General features: G+C 45.1%; 1 protein-coding gene and 1 long non-coding RNA gene across 5 annotated transcripts in view; one reads left to right on the forward strand and one right to left on the reverse strand.

Moving 5' to 3' along the window:
* Positions 1-1,491: 1,491 nt before the first annotated feature.
* Positions 1,492-16,307, reverse strand: LOC126952844 (uncharacterized). The gene is made up of 3 exons (XR_007725043.1): positions 16,195-16,307; positions 2,267-2,447; positions 1,492-1,951 (listed from the first exon to the last, which is right to left on the reverse strand). It is a non-coding gene; the product is annotated as an uncharacterized LOC126952844 (long non-coding RNA).
* RNF8 (ring finger protein 8) overlaps positions 16,207-23,738 on the forward strand; it is a 39,399-nt gene continuing 31,867 nt past the window's right edge. For 2 of the 4 annotated variants that reach the window (XM_050787685.1, XM_050787682.1), the window contains exons 1-2: positions 16,216-16,526; positions 23,610-23,738. In XM_050787685.1, the coding sequence (XP_050643642.1) occupies positions 16,416-16,526; positions 23,610-23,738 (240 nt within the window). In that variant the 5' untranslated portion in view covers positions 16,216-16,415. Of the gene's footprint in view, positions 16,527-22,168; positions 22,211-23,609 lie in introns of those variants that run through there. The other 2 variants (XM_050787681.1, XM_050787683.1) reach the window with 2 other exon arrangements.

Here is a 23,738-nt window from a genome sequence, read left to right on the forward strand (position 1 = left end):
TTCTATTTTTTAATTTTCTCAGGAACTTCTGTATTGTTTCTCAGACTGCTTTTGAGATTTTTTTTTTTTTAAGTTTCTGGAGTTTGATTATGTGTCTGAGTATAAGTTGTTTGTGTTTGTTTTCTGGTGTTTGTTCATTTTTTGCATTCATCCTGTTTGGGGTTCACTAATTTTCTTGAATCTGTAATTTTATATCTTTCATCAAATTTGAGCATATTTCTTCAAGTAGTTCCTTTTCTGCACCAATCTTTTATTCCTCCCCTGGGACTCCAGTGATATGAACATTAGACCCTGAGACTGTTCATTATTTTTGCAATCTTTTTTTCTTTCTGTTCTTCAGAATAGATAATTCCTCTTCATTTATCTTCAAGTTCATTAACTTCCTCTTCTGTGGTCTTCATTCTGCTATTAAGCCCACCTAGTTAATTTTTATTTCAGATACTGTGTTTTTTGGTTCTAAAATTCCCATTTGGTTCTTTTTATAGTTTCTATTTTTCTGCTGAAAGCTTCTGTCTTTCCCTTTATTACAAGTGTGTTTACCATTATTTCATCCAGCATACTTATAATAGATGTTTTAAGTCTTTATCTGATAATTCTAACCTCTTGGTCATATTGGTGCTGGCATCTTTTTTTTTTTTTTTTTTTTTTTTGCTTTTTTTATTATTATACTTTAAGTTCTAGGGTACATGTGCACAACGTGCAGGTTTGTTACATAGGTATACATGTGTCATGTTGGTTTGCTGCACCCATTAACTCATCATTTACATTAGGTATTTATCCTAATGCTATCCCTCTCCCACTCCCCACCCAACGACAGGCCCTGGGGTATGATGTTCCCCACCCTGTGTCCAAGTGTTCTCATTCTCATTGTTCAGTTCCCACCTATGAGTGAGAACATGTGGTGGTTGGTTTTCTGTCCTTGTGATAGTTTGCTCAGAATGATGGTTTCTAGCTGCATCCATGTCCCTGCAAAGGACATGAACTCATCCTTTTTTATGGCTGCATAGTATTCCATGGTATATTAATCCAGTCTATCATTGATGGACATTTGGGTTGGTTCCAAGTCTTTGCTATTGTGAATAGTGCCGCAGTAAACATATGTGTGCATGTGTTTTTATAGTAGCATGATTTATAATCCTTTGGATATATACCCAGTAATGGGATGGCCGGGTCAAATGGTATTTCTAGTTCTAGATCCTTGAGGAATCGCCACACTATCTTCCACAATGGTTGAACTAGTTTACAGTCCCACCAACAGTATAAAAGCATTCCTATTTCTCCACATCCTCTCTGGTGCTGGCATCTTTTGATCATCTTTTCCCATAAAAATTGGTAACATTTTCTAGAGCTTTGTGGAGCAATTTTGGATTGCATCCTGGATATTTTGAATAGTATTAATATGTTGTGAGACTCTGAATCTTGTTAAAATTCTTCTACAGCAAGAGTCAGCAAACTATGACCTGCAGGCCAAATCCAGCCTTCCCCCTGTTTTTATACGTAAAGTTGTACTGGAACACAGCCTGGCTGCTTCATTTACATACTGTGCTGCTTTGGCACTACAATAGCAGGGTTGAGTGGTTGTGATGGAAGACTATATGGCACAAAGCTTAAAATATTTATTATCTGGCCTTTTGTGGAAAAAGTTTGCTCACCTCAGCTTTAGGAAGTGTAGGGCCGGGCGCGGTGGCTCACGCCTGTAATCCCAGCACTTTGGGAGGCCAAGGCAGGCGGATCATGAGGTCAGGAGATCAAGATCATCCTGGCCAACACAGTGAAACCCCGTCTCTACTAAAAATACAAAAAATTAACTGGGTGTGGTGGTGGGCACCTGTAGTCCCAGCTACTCGGGAGGCTGAGGCAGGAGAATGGCGTGGACCCGGGAGGCAGAGGTTTCAGTGAGCTGAGATTGTGCCACTGCACTCCAGCCTGGGGGACAGAGTGAAGACTCCATCTAAAAAAAAAAAAAAGTGTTGACTTTGTTTTTGTTTTGTTTGTTTTCATAGGCAATCAATCTAATGAGGTTCAAACTGCAAATTCTGTCTCATCATCTTGGGGACAGATCTAGGAGAGAGAAAATGAAATAGTTTTAATGGGGATTTCACTCTATACTCTCTGGCTCACAGGAACCCTTCTCCTAAGTCTTCTGGTCAGAGAGATGGGGTTTCTCTCAGAGTTTCTGCTGTCTCTGCTACCGTGCAGCTCCCCAACTGGACCTATTCTCATCTCAAAGCTGTGATAGAAAAGAAGAAAATTGGGGGAAACTCACCCCATACAGACAGTTTCCTCAAGCTTTGATTCCTTTCTGTAATTTGGCTGCTTGTTTACTTTTCAGAGTCCTTAGTTGCATTTTGTCCAGAATTTTTAGTTGTGATCAGTGGCAGAGACTGCAGTGCCTTACTCCATTTTGTCTGGTACTGGAAACCTCCCAACTTCTTTGTGACCACGACCTATAGTGAAAAAACACATTTTACATTGAGACTCAGTACACACACACACACACACACACACACACACACACACACACACAGAGACATCAGTGTTTCACAAACAATGCTGTGTGTGATGGCCTCTTACTTATTCTATTGTATTCCTTTTCAGTTTTGTTATTGTTTCTTAATGGTGCTAAGAGACCAGTGTGATGGCTCATGTGGGAGGATCGCTTGAGGCCAGGAGTTTGAGACCAGCCTGGGCAACATAGTGAGACCTCATCTATACAAAAGCCAAAATTAGCCCAGCACGGTGGCACGCATCTGTAGTCCTAGCTACCTGAGATGCTGCTGAGGCAAGAGGATCATTGCTTGAGCCCAGAGGTTTGAGGTTACAGTGAGCTATGATCCTGCCATTGCACTCCAGCCTTGGTGAGAGAGTGAGACCTTGTCAATAAATAAATAGTGCTAAGACTCATTACTCGGCGTTAATCTAAGTTTGAAAAACAGAGCTCTAAACACTGTCACTGAAACAGGAGAGGCAAGGCTTCTACTAGCTGAAATACGCACATTTAAACAAGTCCTGAATAATATATACCACAACTGATGATACAATAAACTTGCGAGTCAAAAAATGTGATGAGAATTGCATAATAACCTTTAATTGTAGAACTCCAGGTTCTCCATGTGAGAAACACCTGACTCTCTGCTCCCCTTCCTCAACCCTTGACAAAGGTGAACGGAGTTAGGGATCTTTGTAATCTTTTGTAGTCCAAAAATAGCCAACTCAAAGTGATATGACGCAACTGTAAGTCATCCAAAATCTAAATTTTATATTAGGTGCCTGATACACATGTTACTTGCAAAATAAACAGCCTGAAGCCAACTCAGAGGAAAACAAAGTGATCATTATTGATGCCTGATTCTCGCTGCCTTCTGCTGCTGCTGCCCCCTTTAGCTCCCCTCCCTTCTTTCCTTCCTCCCCTCTTCCTGAATAAAATCAGCTGGGTAATGAATTTTTTTTTTCTTTCCGAGATGGAGTTTCTCTCTGTCACCCAGGCTGGAGTGCAGTGGCGCGATCTCGGCTCACTGCAACCTCTGCCTCCCGAATTCAAGCAATTCTCCTGTCTCAGCCTCCAGAGTAGCTGGGATTACAGGCGACCACCACTGCGCCCGGCTAATTTTGTATTTTTAGTAGAGACGGGATTTCGCCATGTTGGCCAGGCTGGTTTTGAACTCCTGACCTCAGGTGATCTGCTCACCTCTGCCTCTCAAAGTGCTGGGATTACAGGCATGAGCCACCAGCCTGGCTGGTAATAAATATTCTATCTGGATACTGATCCTTGGCAAGTTAAAGGACGTAGATGCTTAAACAGTCAGGGCCCCCACCGAAAAGGTGGTTACTAATTGTAAGTACCTCCAAAATATCTACCTTAATTACTGATTAAAGACACCTCCAGGCTGGGCGCAGTGGCTCACGCCTGTAATCCCAGCACTTGGGGAGGTCGAAGCGGGTGGATTATGAGGTCAGGAGATCAAGACCATCCTGGCTAACATGGTGAAACACTGTCTCTACTAAAAATACAAAAATTAGCCGGGTGTGGTGGTGGGTGCCTGTAATCCCAGCTACTCGGGAGGCTGAGGCAGGAGAACTGCTTGAACCTGGGAGGCAGAGCTTGCTGTGAGCCGAGATCACGCCACTGCACTCCAGCCTGGGCGACAGAGCGAGACTCCATCTCAAAAAAAAAAAAAAGACACCTCCAGAATATCGTAAATTTGATTACCTGTTACAAGTGCTTCTGAAATATAATAAACTTGATCGAAGGTATCAGAAATATCTTACAGCTCTATACTTGAAACCCTATGTTTACATAAAATAGCACTGAACACACAAGCCGACCAAAGCAAGTGGTTACTTTTCCCCTTCTCGTCGTCTTCTGGTTTTCTAAAACATTTCTTTTTCCAAGATGAAAGACATCTTTTCCTGATTCCTTCAGTGTGGAGTCTTACATTTTGGGGATGGGTGGAGACGAGAAGGTGGTAGAATAAACGAGTGAGAGAAAAGGTAGAATGAATAAGAATGTGGTGCCCTAAGTCCCACCTCCCTACTTCTCCCTACCACACACTCAGGCTGCATCATCCCATCTGGGATTTCATCTCCCCCAGTCACCCTGAATTCCTCCAAGTCTATGGTACCAATCTGAGCACTCACTGCCCACCCCACCCCCAAGATGGCTACATGCAGCAATATATTGAAAAGTTGGCCTGTGGTCTCAAGATAGAAAGTATTCGGAGAAACACAGGACTTTCCTTGAGATGCTACATCAAGACCCTTTTCTTCTCCACTCAATCTTTTGAAAACATAATGAAAAATTCCATCTCGCCTTTATTGAAACACACAGGGAAACCACACCTCAGCTGGCAGAGCTATGCCCCCAAAGTGGACCGACCCTTGCTCACAGCAGGAACTATGTGTTTTAGACATTTTAAAAACCCATCTTGCTGGCCGGGCGTGGTGGCTCAAGCCTGTAATCCCAGCACTTTGGGAGGCCGAGACGGGTGGATCACGAGGTCAGGAGATCGAGACCATCCTGGCTAACACCGTGAAACCCCGTCTCTACTAAAAATACAAAAAACTAGCTGGGCGAGGTGGCGGGCGCCTGTAGTCCCAGCTACTCCGGAGGCTGAGGCAGGATAATGGCCTAAACCCGGGAGGCGGAGCTTGCAGTGAGCTGAGATCCGGCCACTGCACTCTAGCCCGGGCTACAGAGCAAGACTCCGTCTCAAAAAAAAAAAAAAAAAAAAAAAAAAAAAAAAAACCATCTTGCTTGGACATGGGTTGTTTTTAAAAAGTATAATATTGATTGAAGAGATTTCTACTTTATAACATCAACAATTTAAAGAGGAGGAAGCTTTTATTTTTATGTGTCTTGGATGAGAGAGTGTAGGAAAGGCATGGGGAGATAGTGTTTGTATCTGCAGAAGCCAACGCTCCCTTCTTCCACAATGGTAGCTGACCATTATTGGTACTTACTCTGTATCTTACAAGAATTGACCCACAAAACAATCCTATAAGTTAGGTGCTATACTTAGCATCACCTTCATCTTACAAATGGGGAAACTGAGGCTTGGAATGGTCAAGAAGCTTGCCCAAGGTCTCATGTAGCAACTAGCTGAGCTAGGATTTGAACAGTGGGGCTCCAGAGTCCATGGGCATAACTACTATGCTACAGTAACCTCTAGTTTACCACTGAATTAAAAGCTGGTCTTACACAAAAGCCATGGAGTGAGCAAAAATTCCATCCTTTTACTTCTATTCCAGAGAGATAAAAACAAAGGAAATGGGAGAGATAATGTTATTATCATCATTTTAATTTGTTAACTTGAGTTCTAAAGTCTGGCAGAATTCATGCTCCTCTTCCCACAATTTAGAGTTGTTTCTGGGAAGGACTAATCAACCAGGGCCTGAATTTCCCAGCCTCCCTCAGATCTAGGTGGGGTCATGGACCAGTTCTCTCCAGTAAAATGTGAGCCAAAGGAGTGTATGTCACTTTGGGGACAAGACAATGAAGAAGCAAGTGTACCTTCTCCATTCTCTCTTCCCCTGTTTTGCCTTCTCGATGCAGAGGACTCCAAGCCCTAGGGAACAGAGAAGCTACAGAAAGAAAGTAGTCTGAGTACTTGAATGACTTAATGGAAGGCTGTCCACTGTCTAGGGACACTGAACAAATACGTGAGTAAGAAATAACCTTCTGTTGTGTTAAACCACTGAAACTTGGGGTTTATATGTTACCGCAGCTAGCATTACCTTAATATATAAAGCACACAACCAATGACTGTCAAAGAGCCCCCAGCATGTCCCTGCGCCCTTTCTGTTCTAGTTCCTTACTGCTGCATAACCACATCAAAACTAAGTGTCTTAACCCAACCATCGTATTATGCTCACCGACTCTGTGGGTCAGGAATTCAGGTGGGGTACAACAGAGCTTGGATCTCCTCCACAATGTCTGGAGCCTCAGCTGGAAGACACAGAGGACTGGGGATGATTCAGGGTCAGGCTGATGTTATCCAGGGGAACCTCCATTCCCATGACTGGCCATTGATGCTGGATGTCAATTGGGACCTCAGTTGGGGTTGTCAGGCAGGACATCTACATATGGCCTCTTCATGTGATCTCTCCACTTCCTTATGTAGACTAGTTTCCAGCAGTGAACATCCCAAAAAGACCAGGTGGAAGCTATATCACCTTTTATGACATAGCATTACTTCTGCTGGAGTCCCATGCCCATCTAGATTCAAGGGGAGGAAATATAAACTCCACCTTGCAATGTGAGGAATGTCAGTGTCACATAGTAAGAGCAAGAGGGATGGGAGATCTTGTAATCATCTTTTTTTTCTTTTTTTTTTTTTGAGACGGAGTCTCGCTCTGCCGCCCAGGCTGGAGTGCAGTGGCCCGATCTCAGCTCACTGCAAGCTCCGCCTCCCGGGTTTATGCCATTCTCCTGCCTCAGCCTCCTGTGTAGCTGGGACTACAGGCGCCCGCCACCTCGCCCGGCTAGTTTTTTTGTATTTTTTTTAGTAGAGACAGGGTTTCACCGTGTTAGCCAGGATGGTCTCGATCTCCTGACCTCGTGATCCGCCCGTCTCGGCCTCCCAAAGTGCTGGGATTACAGGCTTGAGCCACCGCGCCCGGCTGTAATCATCTTTTAAAAGAGTGACCTGCCACACTTCCTTTTCATAATTCTTTTATTTTTTCCTTCCTTCCTTCCTTCTTTCCTTCTTTCCTTCCTTCCTTTTCTTCTTCTTCCTCTTCCTCTTCCTTCTCCTCTTCTTCTTCTTCCTCCTCTTCTCTTCTCTTCTTTCTCTTCTCTTTTTCTTTTTTTGAGACAGGGTTTTGGGGTTTCACTGTGTTACCAAGGCTGGAGTGCAGTGGCACAATCATGCAGTCTTGACCTTCCAGGCTCAGGCGATCCTCCCACCTCAGTCTCCCAAGTAGCTGGGACCACAGGTGCACAGTATTTTTTTTTTTTTTTTTTTTTTTTTTTTTTTTTTTTTGTAGAGCTAGAATCTTCCTATGTTGCCCAGGCTGTTCTTGAGCTCCTAGGCTCAAGTGATCTTCTCACCATGGCCTCCCAAAGTGCTGGGATTATAGGTGTGAGCCACTGTGCCCAGCTTTTCCATACTTTTCTCATCCCTTTCCCTTTCTTCTTCTTGCCCTGTACTTTCTCTCCTTCTTGTCATGTTCCTTCCCCACTCCCCAAGCCTGTCCACAGTCAGCTCTAACATTCCTCAGTTCTGTTTAATTGACATTAACTGAGCATATATAATGTGACAGTTCTCAGTTTCACGTAGATAACCCCCTACTTACTTTTCCACATCCTGCTGTCTTTTCCCACTTCAGTTTTCCCTCTTGAGGTGGGTATGAGACAGGGTTTCTCAGCCTCAGCATTGTTGACATTTTGTATGGGATAACTCTTGTTGTGGGGACTATCTTGTGATTTGTAGGATGTTCAGCAGCATCCCTGGCCTCTAGTCATTAAATGCCAGTGGCACCTCTCCTCACATCATGACAACCAAAAATGTCCCCAGACATTGCAAAATCACCCCCAGTTAAGAGCCACTGTTAAAAGGGAATATATAGGGGAGGTAGAGTTGATAAAATCCCCAAATCTTAGAAGTCAGTGGTCTCGACGAGATCGGGCACGTTCAGGGTGGTATGGCCATAGACAGAAGTCAGTGGTCTTCAAACTGTTTTGGTCATGCACCCTTAGTAACAAAACAGTGTCTGAGACTACAACCCAATATGTGCATGTTTCTTTGTTCATATAAAGTCTATACATATCTTCTATGTTCTTTTTTGTAATTATAAAATAATCACAAAAGTAGGCATTTTTAAAAGGATTAGATAAAAACCTAATTAGAGGCCAGGTGTGGTAACTTACCCCTGTAATCCCAGCACTTTGGGAGGCCAAGGTAGGATTACTTTAACCTGGGAGTTCAGTACCAGCTTGGGCAACACAGTGAGACTCCACCAAAAAAAAAAAAAAAAAAAAAAACAAGGAAGAAAGGAAGAAGAAGAAAAAAAACAAAACAAACAAACAAACAAACAAAACTGTCCAGCACTGTGGCTCATGCCTGTAATCCTAGCACTTTGGGAGGCCAAGGCAGGCAGATCACTTGAGGTTAGGAGTTCAAGACCAGCCTGACCAACATAGTGAAACCCCGTCTCTACTAAAAATACAAAAATTAGCCAGAAATTGCTTGAACCTGGGAGGCGGAGGTTGCAGTGAGCTGAGATCATGCCACTGCACTCAGGCCTAGGCAACAGAGGGAGACTCTGTCTCAAAAAAAAAAAAAAAAAGACAAAAAAAAAAAACTAATTAGATATCCTGATATAATCATCTTGGTCACTCCCTGTGGATGGCCATTTCTAGTGCTAGACCATAATGAATGCAACCGCTAGGGCTAGACAGATCTAGCCTTACAGCACTGGTTTCTGTTTCCTGCACTGCCATTTACTAGTTGAGTTACATTTATTCATTCAATAAAATGTCAGGAATGCAATGGAAAACAAGAACCTTCAAGAAACTCTTAGTTTTCTCATAGGCAAAATGAGGATAACTTGCAGGATGGTAGTGAGGATTAATAAGACGATATACGATAAGCATATAATAGGCACTCAAAAGTGGTACCTGTGAATTCATGGCAGGGCTATTTGTGACAGCAAAAGACCGGAAAGAGCCCTACTGCATATCAACAAAGGACTGGTTGAATAAACAATGTTATATCTATGAAGCAGGATGGGTACTCAAGGAAGTAACCATGTCCTCAGGATGCAACAACCATGGTGACCGTGGTGACTGTACAGTCAACACCATAACCCCAGCATTCACATTGTAGTCAAGCTCATTCAAGCAAAGTTGTCTCTAGTAGAGAATTTCCCCCATAGAGAGCATGCATATTTTGATTTTACCTGTCCTCAGACTGACCCTTTGCTCATCATAATAGTAAAAACCACACCCTTGGGTAGAGATGTAAGGTGCTAATGACACATGTGGGGAATGAATAGGCAGGCACAGCTACTGCGCATGTGCACCCAGAGGACCGCCCAGAGCGTGCTTCCTAGTAACACCTCTTCCCAATCCTTTAAGAAGGATGTAAGTCTCCCGTAAAGGGAGTCTCCCTAGTGCCAGTCTTGGCTGCCCCACCCTGAATCCTCTCTCAGGGTGGACTGCCTCTTCTGCACTTAACTTTCAAAATATTCTTTTTCCTTTGCAATAAATTGTTCTATGTTGCGTCTCCTGCTGTGTGTGTCTTGTTTAAATTCTTTTAAACTAAGAAGACAAGAACTAAGGTCTCACAACAGCCATCAACATCTACACAATAGAGCAATATACAGCTGTCAAGAGGAAGGAGGGACTGGGCATGGTGGTTCACACCAACACTTTGGGAGGCTAAGGGATTTTTTTTTTTTTAATTATTATTAAATTTAAAAAAGAGAGGCTGGGCGTGGTGGCTGACGCTTGAAATCCTAGCACTTTGGGAGCCCGAGGCAGGTGGATCATGAAGTCAGGAGTTTGAGACCAGCCTGGCCAACATAGTGAAACCCCGTCTCTACTAAAAACACTAAATTTAGCCAGACATGGTGGCGCGTGCCTGTAATCCCAGCTACTCAGGAGGCTGAGGCAGGAGAATTGCTTGAACCTGGGAGGCGGAGGTTGCAGTGAGCTGAGATCATGCCACTGCACTCCAGCCTGGTGACACAGCGAGACTCCATCTCAAAAAAAAAAAAAGGAGAGAGAGAGAAAAGAGGAATATATGTATATATTGTTATGGAGTAATCTCCAGGATACTTAGTTAAAACAAGTGAGGTGAGGTACAGTGGGTGGGAGTGGGACTGAATGGGTGAAGCCCGAAGGATTATTTTTTGGGCGATAAACTATTTTCTCTGATGCTGTAATGGTGGACACATGACATATGCATCTATAAAAACCCATAGAACTTTGCAGTAAGAGTGAACCTTAACGTATATATTAATTTTAATGTGTACATTAGTCAATCATTATTAATGTAAAATGTATACAAATTCTAAGCAATCATTTAGCAGATCAGAGGATCCCACATAGAACAGACTATGACAAAAAAACCTGGCCGGGCATGGTGGCTCACGCCTGTAATCCCAGCATTTTGGGAGGCTGAGGCAGGCGGATCACGGGGTCAGGAGATCGAGACCATCCTGGCTAACATGGTGAAACCCCATCTCTACTAAAAATAAAAAAAATTAGCCGGGCATGGTGGTGGGCACCTGTAGTCCCAGCTACTCGGGAGGCTGAAGCAGGAGAATGGTGTGAACCCGGGAGGCAGAGCTTGCAATGAGCTGAGATTGGGCCACTGCACTTCAGCCTGGGCAACAGAGCAAGACTCCATCTCGGGAAAAAAAAAAATCTAATCTAACTGTGTTACAAATGTATGAAACAACCTCTCTGAAGGGGTTTGAGGGAAAAGGGTGCTGACCTCAGCCACTTTGGAAATGAGTGGAGTCTGTAAGACCGAAGTCAAAAGACCTGCATACACGTACTGTACTATAGGTGATAAAGTAGTCTCCACAAGTGTATGGCTTAACAATTCTGAAATCACTATACATGTATACTGGAAATGGAAGATTAAGTCACGGGATGGCAGATGGTGGGATTCTGGGTTCTCACTTTTGAAGTAGAAGGTTACAGATGAACAAGGGGAGATAACTAGGATGATTCTGGGAATGGATGAGAGTGGTAAGATATCAGAATGAACTCATGCCTAGCTTACAGATACACACACACATACAACACAAATGTGTATATATGCATAAACATTTATAAATATGTGTATATAGAAGGTTAGTATTCACCCATATGTTTATTTGCTCTGTCAGCTAAGAAGGCCTAGAAATGATGACATCCCACTAGCAATGACTGCACCTAGTGCCGAGAGTTTCTTGGTTTCTAATACCATTTTCCAAAAAAGGAACCAGAGATCCTTGGAGAAATAGCTGATTTTAGGTCTAGGGCATCTTGTGACAGAAAGTAAGGAAGTACTTAGCAAAACACAGCAATGGGAGTATGTCAAAAGGACACTATAGCCACCCAAAAGAGCTCTCAATGGCCGAAGTAGGAACAATCTGAGAAACAAAGCAGTATGAGATTATAACCCAAAGTATAAAATAAATATCCATGGGTTCACACTGACATATTTTTCATTTTATTTATTTGTTTTTGAGACAGGTCTCGCTCTGTCACCCAGGCTGGGGTGCAGTGGCTCACTGCAGCCTTGACTTCTTGGGCTCAAGCAATCCTCCTGCCTCAGCCTCCCAAGTACCTGGGACCACAGGTGCATGCCACCATCACCCAGCTAAATTTTTAATTTATTATTTGTAGATAGAGGGTCCGGCTGTGTTGCCCAGGCCCATCTTGAACTCCTGGGCTCAAGTGATCCATTCATCTTGGCCTCCCAAAGTGCTGTGCTGGAACTATAGACATAAGCCACCGTACCCGGCCTGACACAAATAAGTGATTGAATAAATAACAGGGGAGGAGAGGCAAAGTCCCATGCAAAATTCCAGACAGTTTCTGTAGAGACCCTGCAGTCAAGGAAGTGCAGCAGAATTCCTCACTCCTTAAATTTAGCCTAGGAATAGTGACTTCATCCCAAAGAGTACAGTGTGGAAAGAGAGAGAAAAAAAAGAGTAAGTTTAGGCTGGGTGTGGTGGCTCACGCCTGTAATCCCAGCACTTTGGGAGGCTGAGGAGGGTGGATCATCTGAGGTCAAGAGTTCAAGACCAACCTGGCCAACATGGTGAAACCCCATATCTACTAAAAATACAAAATTAGCCGGGCATGGTAGTGTGTGCCTGTAATCCCAGCTACTTGGGAGGTTGAGGCAGAAGAATCACTTGAACCCAGGAGGCAGAGATTGCAGTGAGTCGAGATCGCGCCATTGCACTCCACCTGGACAACAAGAGTGAAATTCCGTCTCAAAAAAAAAAAAAAAAAAAAAGCCGGGTGCTGTGGCTCACGCCTGTAATCCCACCACTTTGGGAGGCCGAGACAGGCGGATCACGAGGTCAGGAGATCGAGACCATCCTGGCTAACATGGTGAAACCCCGTCTCTACTAAAAATACAAAAAAAAAAATTAGCCAGGCGTAGTGGCAGGCGCCTGTAGTCCCAGCTACTCGGGAGGCTGAGGCAGGAAAATAGTGTGAACCCAGGAGGCAGAGCTTGCAGTGAGCCGAGATCACGCCACTGCACTCTAGCCTGGGCCGCTGAGTGAGACTCTGTCTCAAAAAAAAAAAAAAAAGTAAGTTTACAATGGAGAAACCTGACAAAAACTACCTAGATTTCCAAAGCCTGATTTCCTAACCATGGTTGCAATCCCAACGTGGAAAGTTTTACCTGTGTGGCACTGTCAGATCAAGAAATAAGAAACGCCAGGTGAACAAGATGAACACCAACAGGGATAGTTCATTCAAGTTGATAACATGTACCCTTGATATGATTCCATGAGAATGACACTTTACCTCTGTGGTCTTCCTTCCCCAAATCCATAACCTGAGTCTAATGAGAAAAACATCAGACAAATCCCAATTGAGGGACATTCTACAAAATATCTGTCTGGTACTCCTCAAATTGTTGAGGTCGTCAAAAACAAGGAAAGTCTGAGAATCTATCACAGCCAAGAGAAGCCTAAGGAGACACACAGACTAAATGTCAGGGCGGCTTCTAGGTGTGCTTGCTGTTCCTGGGATAGAATGCTAAGGTGGGGTGGGGGCACCAACAGATACCTATGCACAGCTTAGGGAAGCATCTCCATGAGTGCAGCTATGACTCTCACCAATGTTCCTGGCCCTCTGTGATGTCAGGGCCTGCATTTCTTGATCTGACTGCGCAACACAGATAAAACGTTCCAGGTTGGGATTGCACCCATGGTTAGGAAACTAGACTTTTGAAACAGACTTGAATTGACATCCTACTCTGCCATTTCATTTGTTACTTTGGGAGGATTACCAAAACCTCTCTGTGCCTCTTTTCTCATCATCTCTAACGTAGGGATTATAATTGTAACCACTAATAACTGGCTAATTTTTCTTTTTTCTTTTTGTTTGTAAAGCACAAATAAAGTATGTAGGGTGCTTGGCCTAGTACCTGGCACTTAGCACTCAGTAAATGTTAGCCATTTACTATTGTACACTGTGTAATTCATTTAGTGTATATAAATTTTCTTTTCTTGTTGTTTTCTTTTGTTTGTGTATTTGTTTTTGAGACAGAGTCTTGCTCAGTCGCCCAGGCTAGAGTGCAGTGGTGTGATCTCAGATCACTGCAACTTCTGCCTCCCAGGCTCAAGGGATCCTCCCACCTCAGCCTCCCCAGTAGCTGGGATAACAGGTGCTCACCACCATGCCCGGATCATTTTTGTATTTTTACTAGAGACGGGGTTTTACCACGTTGGCCAGGCTGGTCTGGAACTCCTGACCTCAGGTGATCCACCTGCCTCGGCCTCTCGAAGTGCTAGGATTACAGGCGTGAGCCACCATGCCTGGCTGTGTTGTTGTTGTTGTCGTTGTTGTTGTTGTTGTTTTTGATGGAGTTTCACTCTTGTTGCCCAGGCTGGAGTGCAATGGCAAGATCTCAGCTCACCGCAACCTCCGCCTCCTGGATTCAAGCGAGTCTCCTGGCTCAGCCTCCCAAGTAGCTGGGATTACAGGCATGTGCCACCATGCTGGGCTAACTTTGTATTTTTAGTAGAGACGGGGTTTCTCCATGTTGGTCAGGCTGGTCTTGAACTTCCAACCTCAGGTGATCTGCCCACCTCGGCCTCTCAAAGTGCTGGGATTACAGGCATGAGCCACCATGCCCAGACCTGGCTGTTTTTTTGACAGAATTTTATTTAGGAAAATTGTTTTCCTTCATTCCCCTGGTGCAAAAGAAAAACAAAAAGAAAGAGGAAGAAAGAAGGAAGGAAGGAAGGAAAAGAGAAAGAAAAGAAAGAGAAAGAAAGAAAAAGAGAAAGAAAGAAAGAGAAAGCAAGAAAGAAAAAGAGAAAGAAAGAAGAAAGAAAGAATGAATGAAAGAAAAGAAAGAGAAAGAAAGAAAGAAAAAAAAAAAGAAAAAAGAGAAAAAGAAATTGTTAACTAGGTGTTGGAAAACTGAAAAGACAAAAGGGGCTCAACCATAGGAGGTACTCACTACAGGCAGCAGCTATCACACTGTATGGAAAATCCAAATGAGAGGCTGAATTTAAAAACAGTTTTTTAGTTGGCCGGGCTTGGTGGCTCATGCTTGTAATCTCAGCACTTTGGAAGGCAGAGGCGGTTGGATCGCTTGAATCCAGAAGACATGGCAAAACCCGATATCTACCAAAAAATACCAAAATTAGCTGGGCTTGGTGGCGCATGCCTGTAATCCCAGCTACTCTGGAGGCTGAGGCAGGAGAATCGCTTGAACACGGAGGCAGAGGTTGCAGTGAGCCGAGATCGCGCCACTGCACTCCAGCCTGGGTGACAAGGCGAGACCCAGTCTCTAATCAATAATAATAATAATAAAATTAACAGTTTTATTGAGTATAATTTACATGCCATAAAATTCACCCACTGAAAGTGTACACTTCCTTCACTTCACCTTACAGGGTCTCACTCTGTTGCTCAGGCTGCGATGCAGTGGCGCCATATTAGCTCACTGCAACCTCTGCCTCCCGGGGTCAGGAGATCCTCCCACCTCAGCCTCCCGAGTAGCGGGACTACAGGTGTGCACCACCACACCCAGCTAATTTTTCTTTTTTTTCTTTTTTCCTTTCTTTCTCTCCCTCCCTTCCTCCTTTTTTTTTTTTTTTTTTTTTTTTTTTTTTTTTGTAGAGACGGTGTCTCCCCTTGTGGCCAGGTTGGTCACAACTCCTGAACTCAAGCTATCTGCCCGCCTCGACCTCCCAAAATGCTAGGATTACAGGCGTGAGCCACTGCGTCCAGCCACACTTCCATGACTTTTTAATAAACTTACACAGTTGTGCAATTGTCACCACAATCCACTTTTAGAACATTTCTACTTTCCTCCAATTTTTTCAAGCCCACCTGCATTCAATCCCCGCTCCCACACCTCGCCCCAGGTAACTGTGCTCTGTGTCTTTGTAGATTTGCCTAGTGTAATCTATTTTTTACTTCGGTAATATAAGGAGGTTGTGCAAAATAGAGACTATTTAGGAACAGACTAGGCAGACTTAAATCTGATGGAAAGGCCGGGCGCGGTGGCTCAAGCCTGTAATCCCAGCACTTTGGGAGGCCGAGACGGGCGGATCACGAGGTCAGGAGATCGAGACCATCCTGGCTAACACAGTGAAACCCCGTCTCTACTAAAAATACAAAAACTTAGCCGGGCGAGGTGGCAGGCGCCTGTAGTCCCAGCTACTCGGGAGGCTGAGGCAGGAGACTGGCGTAAACCCAGGAGGCGGAGCTTGCAGTGAGCTGAGATCCGGCCACTGCACTCCAGCCTGGGTGACAGAGCGAGACTCTGTCTCAAAAAAAAAAAAAAAAAAAAAATCTGATGGAAAGTTTAAAGTTGTTTAAAAGTGGGCTATAGTTTTACATGATTTTTTTAAAAAGAGGAAAGGTGAGGAGAGGTTCCACTTTGGGGCGACTAGGACTGAGGTGATGGTTCTGGAGGGGGCGAGCGAAGTTGTGAGGGGAGGAGAGCCCTCGCGTCACGCCCGCCCCGCCCAGGGCCGGATTGGCTCCTGACTCACCCTCTTTGCCCCAGGGCGGCCGCCGTCTCTTGCGCAGGCGCAGTGCTCCTGCTTCCTGGCCGAGGGCGGGCGAGCGGAGCCTGCATTCGCAGCGATCGCGAGCGTGTGGTGATTGCTTCTGTCTGTTGTTTAGATATGGAAGCTGAGAGGATGCACAGAGGTAGCCTGAGCCTGGGTCGGGGTCTCGCTCGGTGCTGACCGCCCCCGGGGTCGAGTAGGCGATGGGGGAGCCCGGCTTCTTCGTCACAGGAGACCGCGCCCGTGGCCGGAGCTGGTGCCTGCGGCGGGTGGGGATGAGCGCCGGGTGGCTGCTGCTGGAAGATGGGCGCGAGGTACGGGGGAAGGGGTCCTGTGGGGCGGAGGGCAGGGGCTGGAGGGAGCGGGGCTCGGGGAGGGAGGAAGGTGTCTTGCTGCGCTGAATGAATGGCAGAGAGGAGGCGGGCACCAGGAAGAGGAGCGAAGTGTCTGTGGGGGGTGGATTCCTGGGGAGAGAAGGGAGAAAGCGGTTCTGGCGCGAGCGACTGAAGGGTCTGCGGTGGGAGGTGTTTGGGGGAGAAATAGGGGCCGAATGAGAGAAAGAAAAGAGAGTTCGGCTCTGGGGAGCCATGGGGGGGCCACAAGGGTTGGGGTGAGGACGGAGGCCCTGGCCCGCGGCCTGTGGGGCGAGAAGCTGGCCCCGTCCAGAGAGGCCTGGGCCAGCGGGTAGCGGGGCCGGGAAGGAGAGGGACGCGCAGAGAATGTGAGGAGACGCGGGGGTGTCGAGGAGGGGAGGGCGGGGGCTGGCCAGATCCCGTTTAGGGCGCACGGAGCCCCGCGGTGCCCAGGTCGGGGAACGGTGGCGGGGGCCGCGAGCCGCAGGGAAGCCGAGGCGGGGCCCGGCGCGTGAACTTTCTCGAGTTTGTTTTGAAAACGATTCAAGTTTTGGGCTTTGTCCCTTAAAACAAACTTTCACGTAGAAATGTCTTCCTCCTTCCCAACTCTGAGGAACATGGGCGACTTGGGCTGGGCCACATTTCTCCCGTGAGGCTCGGTACGGCCGAGTGGCACTCCCTGAGGTGGGTCGGGCAGGGATTCAGAGTTCTCTCCAGAGGCTGCCTCTCGTCTTTACTAATGCAGTTGCAAATGAAAACATTTTTAAGGGGAAAGATGCACCAGCGTGGTGCATCTTGAAAGGGCGAGGGAGGGGAGGAGGGAGTTAGATTGCAATCAGGTTGAGAAGGAGAACTGGGTCAGGGACAAGCTTGTCATGACTGGGAACCACCTGGGTTTTGGAAATAATCTGTATGAAAAGTTCTCTTTGCAGTAAAAGTGGATGGTTGGTCATGATGTTGTAAATTCAGTAAGTCTTTTAAGTCTTAATGTATGTTCGGGTAGATTTTTCCTATAAGCCGTACCGCCTCAATTCAGTCTGCCAGGTATTTACTGAGTATTTTACATTGTTTGGTGTACAGTGAGGACAAATAAAATGTCTGCGCTCGAAGAGTTTAAGGCTTGAGTGGGGAGAGGGGATTTATACAATGAAGCAGTCTAAGAACATCCATATGGGCTGTATGATCAAGTGTCAAGATGTGGATTATTTAATTCCATCCCAGAGCAGTAGTTCTTCAAGTCAGAGGAGGAATTCATGTCCAGGCTCAAATTTTGCTCGATTAGGAGGTGTTATAAAGGGTTACTTGTGTGCTGTGATTTGAGGAACACCAGGAAAACATCTCTGTATTCTATCCAAAATTCTATCCATTTTCTGGATAGAATACCTCTTCTATCCAGGTATTAGTGCCTAAAAGTCCACATGAAGCATTCAGGCTTTTAGCTTGAGCACAGATCTTTCCCTGCCTGGCCCTTTCCAACAGCAGATGTTTGTGAGAAGTTTAGCAAATTAAAACACGAACACCTGAATGATAACCTGAATACTACACACAAAAATAAATTATTTTCATGCATAACTATTAGTTAATTTCACATACATTACTTAGTGTGATCCCTGCATACACACAACTTTCTAAGGTAACTTAGTGGGCAAGTGTTATTCCTTTAGATTCAATTGTTGTGGATTAATTTATGACTCTTCTGAATAGCTTGGTACTGCAGTCTTGGGCAGGTGGGATGGGGAGGAAGAATTAAAGCACCTGTAGGAAGGGCAAGAAGACTCCAAAGCACTCTTAGACATATTCTGAACCATTTGATAGTTCTTTGTGGGGCCACTTCTATGGGGACGGACTCGTGCAAACCGAGTGAATGGCAAAGACACAGTGGTAAGACTGTGGCTGGCTTCAGGGACCTGTGTGTAGGAGAAGCCTGCCAGGCTTGGCTGCCTGCAAGGTCAAGTCGTAGCATAGCCTGAAAAGAAGTCTGAATCAGAGGCAAGAGAAGAAGTTGTACTTATTGTAATGTCCCCACATCATAGCACAAGCTGTTTTGCACAAGATTTTAAGAGGTATGCTAATAACATTATAACAGCAAAGGTAGATCAGCGCCCTGCCTTTCCAGTTCTTAGTCTCAGATGTTGTGGATAAAATAATAAAACAGAGTTCCTTTCATTTCATTAATGGGAATACTGTAGTAAATTGTCTAAATAAGTGGCTTTAAGCTTGTTAAAGCAATGCATAGAGTTTGGTGGAAAAACAAGTAGAGATTTATTGCAAATTAGCTAGTTCTCAGGTACTATAAAGTATCTAGGCCTTTGGGGAAAACAACAGAACCTTCTCTTCCCTTTTCTTCTCTTGTATTTAGTTTTCATTAAATTTTCTGCCCCAAGGGAAAAAAGGGAAAGGATGGTTATATTTACTGGTTTGGGGGCTTTTGTTGTGGGGTGTTTTGTTTTGTTTTGAGACAGAGTACTCCCTCTGTCACCCAGGCTGGAGTGCAGTGGTGTGATCACACCTCCACCTCCCCGCTTCAAGCCGTTCTTCTGCCTCAGCCTCCGAAGTAGCTGGGATTACGGATGTGCACCACTATGCCCATTTAATTTTTGTATTTTCAGTAGAGACGGGGTTTCGCCATGTTGGCCAGGCTGGTCTCGAACTCCTGGCCTCATGTGATCCGCCCGCCTGGGCTTCCCAAAGTGCTGGGATTACAGGTGTGAGCCACTGTACCTGGCCATATTTACTTGTTATTTGAGAAACAGTAGGAATTGTGCCCAGGAGGGAAGAGATAGTCTTGTGAAGGTGGGCAAGGACAAGATGATCTTTTAGATCAATAATATGTGTAAGCTGAAATGCTTGCAAAACTATTGTAAATGAAAACAACCCCTCACATATGGGTCGGCAGTCAGTTCCCATGGGAAATTTAGTGTTCCATTGAGTGGTCCTGGGATTTCCAGTTAACCTCACTGCACTCTTTAACTATAGTATAGGAGAAATATCAGTAGTACCAAGGTAAATTCTAAGACCAGGAAGTGCAGGGAAGGATATAAAAGAATGATTCCTTTTTCTGGATTCAGAGTCTGTTGGAGGCAGTTTCAGAAAAAGGCACTCTTCCACTTTTTTGGTACTGTTTTCCCCAGGCTACTCACAATGGCAGTCTGGCTGTCTCCCCTCCAGTATTAGCATGTAATATGAGATGCTTCCTCTCTTAGAGATAAAGCTACCTAAATAGAAATTTTACTGAATATGGATGACAGATAAATCCCTAACCATTCCAATTTTAACAGATATGTGTATTCAGAGGAACTTCTTTTTTTTTTTTTTTTTTGAGACGGAGTCTTGCTCTGTAGCCCAGGCTGGAGTGCAGTGGCCGGATCTCAGCTCACTGCAAGCTCCGCCTCCCGGGTTCACGCCATTCTCCGGCCTCAGCCTCCCGAGTAGCTGGGACTACAGGCGCCCGCCACCTCGCCCGGCTAGTTTTTTGTATTTCTTAGTAGAGACGGGGTTTCACCGTGTTATCCAGGATGGTCTCGATCTCCTGACCTCGTGATCCGCCCGTCTCGGCCTCCCAAAGTGCTGGGATTACAGGCTTGAGCCACCGCGCCCAGCCTCAGAGGAACTTCTATAATTAATATAATTCTGGCAGAGTGTGAAAGAACTGAAAAACTTTGTGCTCAGTATTGGTGGAGTGGTCACCACAACGTTTTAAAGAGGAACAAGGGAGACCGTATGAGTTCCAACTGCTGCTCCACATTTTCCAATGGTAATACAGTCTCTAACTTCTGACATAAAAACACCCACCCTTAAATCTTGAGGACTCATATGCAAGACCTCGTTATTTTTTCATTCATTCTCAAATACTTAACTGAACACTATGCCGGCTATAGAGACACAGTGATAAACAAGACAGATAAAGTCCCTGCTTATCTAATTTGTATTCTGTTAAGGGCACGGAGGGGAAAAGTAAAATAAGCAAGATAATTTCGGTTTGTGATAAGAGCATCCTAATAACTGAAGAAATACGATGGGAAGCAGACAACCAACTTTAGACAGTGGTGATCAGAGTAGGTTTATGAGTAGCTGATACATGAAAGATAAGGAGCCCTTGCAAGATCTGAGAGAATAGTGTTCTTAGCAGAGGGGCTAAGTGAAAAGACCCTCAGGTAGGCTGGCACTTCAGGCAGAGGGGCTTAAGGAACAACAACAAAAATGTTTGAGGGACTGGAGCAGCTAGTGTTGACACCGTGATATGAGTTAAGACTAAAGAGTAGAGGGGCTCAGGACTTTCAGGGTCTTATAGGCCATGGAAGGAAGTTTGAATGATTGGACAGTTTCAAGGAAAGAAGGAAAATGATCTGATTTAAAATGTTTACATTTCTATTCCAGTTACTATATAAAGTTTATGGGGGCTAGAGTGGGAACAGAAACAGTAGGATGCCAGGTGTTTTGGACTAAGGTTGTGGCTGTAGAGATAGAAATGAACAGACTTAGGACATATTTGAATTATAGCCCATAAAATTTACCAGTGATTTCAGTGTGGGGATGAGGGACAGAGATGAATCAAAGATGACTTCTGGGTTATGGGTTGAATAGTTGGTTGGATGGTATTGTCAATACTGAGATGAGAGTTTGTGGGGAGGAATAGATTAGGTCAGTGAGTCGTGGTGGTCTTTGAGGGACTGAGGAGGACACGCATGATTCTGAAAGATTTTCAGACGAAGAGAAGAGGGCAGTTTTTAGCTAACGTTGGTTTAAAGTTCCCAGTTAAGGTTGTGGTATGGGTCATTAAAGAGGTCATTTGTGCACTAAAAAGAATAAACAGGGCCGGGCGCGGTGGCTCACGCCTGTAATCCCAGCACTTTGGGAGGCCGAGGTGGGCGGATCACAAAGTCAGGAGATCGAGACCATGGTGAAACCCCGTCTCTACTAAAAATAGAAAAAATTAGCCGGGCGCAGGGGCGGGCGCCTGTGTAGTCCCAGCTACTCGGGAGGCTGAGGCAGGAGAATGGCGTGAACCCGGGAGGCGGAGCTTGCAGTGAGCCGAGATTGCGCCACTGCACTCCAGCCTGGGCGACAGAGCGAGACTCCGTCTCAAAAAAAAAAAAAAAAAAAAAAGAATAAACAGGGAGCCGGGTGCGGTGGCTCACACCTGTAATCCCAGCACTTTGGGAGGCTGAGGCAGGCGGATCACTTGAGGTCAGGAGTTGGAGACATGCCTGACCAACATGGTGAAATCCCATCTCTACTAAAAATACAAAAATTAGCCAGGCGTGGTGGTACATGCCTGTAATGTCAGCTACGTGGGAGTCTGAGGCAGGAGAATCGCTTGAATCCGGGAGGCGGAGGTTACAGTGAGCCAAGATCGCACCACTGCACTCCAGCCTGGGTGACAGAGCAAGACTCCGTCTCAAAAAAAAAAAAAAAAAAAAAAGAAGAATAAGCAGGGAATTCTGTGATCTGGATCTCAGAAGAATTTCATTTCCTTCCTTCACAGGGTTGTTATGAACTAGACTGGTCCAACAGGAAAGTATGATAGATGTGAATTGGTGCTTCTTTTCAACCTTTTCCAGAAGCTCTCAAGCTGTTCTTGTGGATAAGACAGAGAATATGTACTCCAATGCAAAGACTTTTGGTTAAATTACAACTGGCCAAAGGTATATCCAGGCTGTGTGGATTAGTGTTTACTAGGCTTTCCTGAAAACTTTGTCTTTGACTGCATCCCATTCTGTGTCTTGAAAGAAGGTATAGAAGGCATCATATCATATAAATTTGGTGGAAGGGATATTAAGTATGTCTCATCTGATGGCAGATTAAAAATTCAGAAAGGTCTTGACAAGTTGGTTTGATAGGCTGAACTAGCAAGATGAAATTTAGTAGGAATCAATCTAAGGTCCTGCGCTTGAATCCAAGGTTTTCCATCCAATCAAGTATAGAACGGAAGAGACATGACTTAGCATAGCAGTTCTTGGAGGAGGGGGAGACCAAGAAATTTAATCATTCCTAAGTTTGAGGATACACTAGCAGTGTACTAGATCTGCTGTGAAAGCTAATGCAATTTATATGCTCCAGTGATAATTTCTAGAACTGGGAAAGTAACACTTGTGTTTGACTGTGTAATAGAAATTAAGTTTATTTTTCTTAATATGCCTTCCAAGAATAAAGATAAACCAGCAGTCCTTTCACAGACTCATTAGAATGGCAAAGAGACTCAAGCCCATCCCCTGGGAGTTAAGTTGCAGTAACTGGGAATACAGAGCCAGGAAAAGAAAACTCAGGGTTCACTTTATAGCTGTGACATTGAAAGGGGATTGGAGATTTCCTGATGGTGCCAGGGCAAAGCCAGTGCCAATGGATGGAATTTACAGGGAGAAAGATGCCAAGTCAGAGACATTTTAAAAATTGGGGCCGGGCGCGGTGGCTCAAGCCTGTAATCCCAGCACTTTGGGAGGCCGAGGCGGGCGGATCACAAGGTCAGGAGATCGAGACCACAGTGAAACCCCGTCTCTACTAAAAATACAAAAAAATTAGCCAGGCACGGTGGCGGGCGCCTGTAGTCCCAGCTACTCAGGAGGCTGAGGCAGGAGAATGGCGGGAACCCGGGAGGCGGAGCTTGCAGTGAGCCGAGATCACGCCACTGCACTCCAGCCTGGGCAACAGCGTGAGACTCCGTCTCAAAAAAAAAAAAAAAAAAAATTGGAGGGCCTGCCTTACATAAAGTTACTGGCAGTATTTATGAGTTGATGGGATGTGTAGAAAGAATTCCTCCATCTCATGGTCACTGAACCAGATGACCTTTCAAGATCTTGCCAACCCTGAGATACATGGATAACTCTTTTTCAGCTTTCTCTTCTTGTCACAACTGTTTGCCTTTTTCTATTTGGTGGTTCTCATGGCAGCTGAAGGGGAGATAGCTGATGCACTGCTTTGGTTCCACAGGTGTCTGGTTTCATAAGTCAGGACCTGCATATGCTGCTGGTTGACGAGATTTGTAAAGGACCTCCCTTTTCAGCACAATGACTGATTGTATTTCTTACATTGTTGTTGTCTTCCCAGGTGACTGTAGGACGAGGATTTGGTGTCACATACCAATTGGTATCAAAAATCTGCCCCCTGATGATTTCTCGAAACCACTGTGTTTTGAAGCAGAATCCTGAGGGCCAGTGGACAATTATGGACAACAAG

Source organism: Macaca thibetana, chromosome 4 (genome assembly GCF_024542745.1).
Source record: "Macaca thibetana thibetana isolate TM-01 chromosome 4, ASM2454274v1, whole genome shotgun sequence".
NCBI lineage: Eukaryota > Metazoa > Chordata > Mammalia > Primates > Cercopithecidae > Macaca > Macaca thibetana.